We start from the raw sequence: 4,554 nt of genomic DNA on the forward strand, positions 1-4,554 counted from the left end.
CCGAATTGCCAGCTATCAATGTATTTTCCTAAGAGTACGTACGTTACGCTTATTTTACTATTCTTTCAAATTTAGTGTTTTGACTTGGAATGAGAAAGTTTTGTAGTTACTTTATATCCTATTATTATTATTATTATTATTATTATTATTATTATTATTATTATTATTATTATTATTATTATACATGCTTGTAAAGATAGTTTAATTTGAAATGTATTGAACACAAACCCATCAATTTTTTTACCGTACAGTCAAATTCACCTATTTATCTAATCCTATGTACTCGTAATATGTAATGCCTTCACACTCCCCGAGCTACGCAAACACAAGCAAGTACACAACGCCTAAATCTGTTTGAGTTTGAAATCGATCAACAGCAACCTCCTCCTTGGGTGTGATATTCGCTACCGCCTTAAGTTTCGGTAAACATATATAAACCCTTTCCATTTCACCATAATTACGATTACGATTCATTAAGTTTTATATACTTTTATTCCACCAAATCTATATCTGTAATCTGTATGTATGTTATTAGGTATATACGATTTATTTGTAAATTTAGGTCGGATTATTGATTGATTACCTAAATTAGGTTTTAAACCCTAAAATTACACTTTACCTTTCGATTTAGGTACCGTTTTTTATATTTCAAAATACAGAATCTGATTCTGTTCATGAGTAATTTGTATATATATATATATATATATATATATATATATATATATATATATATATATATATATATATAACATTGTTTGATTAATCTGATAACTGATAATTATTGCTGTTTTATACTCGTAACGAACTTATTGGGAGAAAAGTGTAGGTTCTGATTTGAGAGTGTAGGTTATCTCTTTTAACTGTTGAAGATGAACATCTGAAACTGTAGGTGAAATGGAGAATACTGCGGCAAATCAACTGCCAGAAGTGGATTCGTTACCTGACGGTTTTGTTGACAGCTCAGCGGAACATCTAACCTCGTCACCTGTGACGCCGGAAGTGGTGGATTATGAGGAGGAGAGATTAGTAGAAGTTGAATCGCGGCCTGATTTGGTAGTGGATGATTTTCAGTCGTGTGAAGGTGACGATGGAAGTGCAGAACAAGCGAGAACGTTTCCTGTAGAACTATCGGATTCTGATGCGCAGAATTTGGTAAGAACGCCTGTTGAGGATTGTAAAGATGAGAGTGAGGCTGGATCACCGAGCTTCGTGTCTGATAATCTGGTAGTGAAATCGGAACATGAATTGGCTCCTTCAACCGACGGAAACAAATTAGGTGGAGAAACATGTCCAAATGTAGTAAAATGTAACATCTCTTATAATGAAGAATAATTTTCCGCACAATTAGTTCGTTTTGTACACAATAAATATAGTTATGTACTTACGTTTATGTCCCAGCGACCGAGCTAGGAGTGGAAACGCAAGCAGCCAATGTACAAGGAACGGTAGCATCAGAGAGCTCTGGAACAAGCAGAAAAGTACTTAGTAATAACTTTGTATTTCTAATTATGTAGTTATTTTGTTCTCTTTTTGCTATTTTTTTGATTGAATTTGTACGTGGGTTGTCTAGTATATTTGTTAAAACTAGATTGGAGTTTTTTCACTTCAATTTATGAATCTCTAACTATCATTCTGTTTTAGGATACATCTGACGTCAAACGTAAAAGTACCAAGCGTACTTTTAAGACAGAGAAGGAATTTTTGGAGTTCACTCTGAGTTATCAGAAAGTTCTTTCTGAAAGGGATGCAGGTGTGTCATTTTCGTTCATGACGTGTGTAGATATATTGATGTTAGATCTTTTTTTTTCCTTGGTTCTTGTGGTCCACATGTTTTCGTTACAACCTGTGTTGCATGTTTGTACGTTAATATGATTATTCTGCTCTTATTTTCAGCTATTTCTATGCGAGATAAACTTGAGTCACTATGTAGAGAGCTACAACGTCAAAACAAGATGCTAATGGTATGCCTCATTGACGTCGGTGCATCCATTTCATGTATTCTTGTTGTATTAAACTATTAGTTTTTAACAAAAGACTTGATTTTGTTTCTTATGATGAGTGATGATTGCCCCTACAATATCTTGCATTTGATCACTTCTTTTCCTTCATTTTATATGATAAATGATAAATAGTTATACTTAAGTTACTAAGCTTGTGCTTTAAAATTTGTTCTTTTCAAGCTTCTCTTCGCAATTGATAGACTTACAAGCTGTTTATTGTATCTCAGGACGAATGCAAAAGAGTATCAACAGAAAGTCAAAACTTAAGACTAGAGCTATCAAACAAGTTTCAGGAAGCTATAAAGGTTGGTACTTGCTAACCCAGTAAAACTAATTTTAGATTCAACAGATAAAATACAACACTTTTCTTTGTTACTGTTCTATCTTTATTTTTGTTTATTTTTTATTGCAGCTAACTAGTTTTTCTTACTATGTTATAGGACGTTACCGTTAAGCTGGAGGAGCAAAGGGACGACAGCCTGACGCAACTGAAGGAGAATGAAATGTGCATATACAATATTATACTCTTAATTTCTAAAGATACCTATTAGTTAATAAGCAACACTCGGTTAATTGTTAAGACTTGTTGTAATCAAGTGTCATTTTATTTTATATGTTAGGTATTAATTTACTGAGTCTTTCCAGGTTAAAAAACCAATTGAAGCAAAAGGAAAATCAAATTGCTCTTACGGAGCAACAATACGCTCACCAGGTATAGTCATACTGATGATGTAAACCATGTTATTCAACTTGTTTGGAAATTTAATCCATTAATTTTTTTACATGATATGCGTTTTTTACAGTTGAAGCAGAAAAGTCTAGAACTTCAAATTGCAGATTTAAAGATTCAACAACATGAAGAAAATTTGGTCAAGGAACAATCCCAGATGAAGATGTATGCAGAACAGGTGTCACAACTTTTGGCAACAGAAAAGAGTTTACGATTACAGTTAACTGCTGACGGTGAAAAATTCCAACAATTCCAGGTTAGAACCATGTATGTAAATAACAGTTAAATTTATTTGTTAACCACATTGTAGCTTTCTAACAGTTAAATTTTTGCAGGATGCATTGGTAAAGAGCAATGAGGTTTTTGAAACATTTAAGCAAGAAATTGAAAAGGTGAACACATTTTGTTCGATAGCAACTTGATATTTCGATTTGCTTCATGTTTCTTAAAACTAATATATGCGTGTACTTAGATGGCAAAATCGATAAAGGAACTTAAAAAGGAAAATAGCTTTTTAAAGAGTAAGACCGAGAAGTCTGACATCACCCTTATACAACTCGTGGAGGAGGTGAGCGCTTATTTTTACTTTGTAATGATAGTCTTAAATGCATCTTATAACTTAGGTTGAACATATAAACTAGTAACTGAACTTTCATTTGTGATGATAACTAATACTCCGTATCAAATATCATCATTGTGTGATGACTGATGATAATTAATGTTGAAAGATGTTATTTTTGTTAATTTTCTCTTTTTGATTTTTCCCAAAAAAAGGGAGTGTTGAATATATTTCGAGACAATGAATTGCATGAAAGTCTATTTTTATATTTTCTACTGCTCAATAAAACTTATCACGTTTTCGTTTATATGTCTGTTGATTATTTTGAATCTTTTGAGAAGCTTCACATACATAGGCGGAGACAAGGGGATGCATGTGGATGCTTTGCATCCCCCAACTCTTTAAATAAGCAAATTATATTGTGTTAAAAAATTGTATATTAGTTGCCAATATCCCTAAATAATAAACACAAGCATCCCTTAATATGATTAACATATGTCATAGTTACGATGTATATATGAAAATTTTATGTTAATATATAATTTTTATGAAATGCATCCCCTGAATCCTGGCTTTGCTTCTGTTCACATATGCTAAATGTTTTGCTTATTATTTGTACGATCAGCGTGAACGTATGAAGAAGCAACTGGAGAAAACCAAGAATCAAAAAGAAAAGCTTGAATCATTATGCAGATCGCTCCAAGCCGAGAGAAAGCAAAATCCATCCGTGCAAAGCAATACTGATTCGTCCCCTGCTTGAGTCCGGCAACATTCGAAGACACTATATTCACATTTTAAGGTTTCATTTTCCCAATCCAATATGTTGTGTTGAAGTCAAGTCTTTGGCTTCTGGTATTGAATGAATGTTTATTTAGTTAAACCTGTGTGATCAGAAACTGGCAACACATTGAGCCCAAGAATTTTTGTTTAACAATGAATTGTAACAAGTTGGCGTCATCTCCGGATTGCAAACTGAAACTGTTTATCATGTGCTTATTGGGTTCTACTCTGCTTATTTATCTGATGCAATCATAGCTTATTGCCTTTTACTACTAGTGAAATAATGAGCATGTTTTTAGTTGAAACTGTATGATCTCCATATACTGAGGCTGCACCCCCTCCTGGCCTATGTTTATCCTAAGATGTACTCTTTTTTTTTTTTAACCGCGGTACGGTGGGTACTTAACGACCACGCGTTCATCTCCCACAGTTGCATAACCCGCTCTCAACTGATGCCCAGGAGGAAACCCGACACAATCCGAGGG

General features: G+C 33.6%; 1 protein-coding gene across 2 annotated transcripts; it reads left to right on the top strand.

The window, feature by feature from the left end:
- The first annotated feature begins 276 nt into the window (after positions 1-276).
- LOC139862091 (uncharacterized) lies at positions 277-4,277 on the top strand. 2 transcript variants are annotated; one of them, XM_071850642.1, is made up of 12 exons: positions 277-422; positions 890-1,306; positions 1,399-1,478; positions 1,642-1,750; positions 1,894-1,961; positions 2,228-2,305; positions 2,441-2,505; positions 2,646-2,712; positions 2,804-2,986; positions 3,066-3,122; positions 3,203-3,298; positions 3,915-4,277. In XM_071850642.1, the coding sequence occupies exons 2-12, from the start codon at positions 895-897 to the stop codon at positions 4,047-4,049; spliced, it is 1,350 nt and encodes a 449-aa protein (XP_071706743.1). In that variant the 5' UTR covers positions 277-422; positions 890-894; the 3' UTR covers positions 4,050-4,277. The 2 variants fall into 2 exon arrangements, with proteins under 2 accessions (XP_071706743.1, XP_071706744.1); XM_071850643.1 differs by having other exon boundaries at positions 890-1,276.
- Positions 4,278-4,554: the final 277 nt, after the last annotated feature.

Source organism: Rutidosis leptorrhynchoides, chromosome 8 (assembly GCF_046630445.1).
Source record: "Rutidosis leptorrhynchoides isolate AG116_Rl617_1_P2 chromosome 8, CSIRO_AGI_Rlap_v1, whole genome shotgun sequence".
NCBI lineage: Eukaryota > Viridiplantae > Streptophyta > Magnoliopsida > Asterales > Asteraceae > Rutidosis > Rutidosis leptorrhynchoides.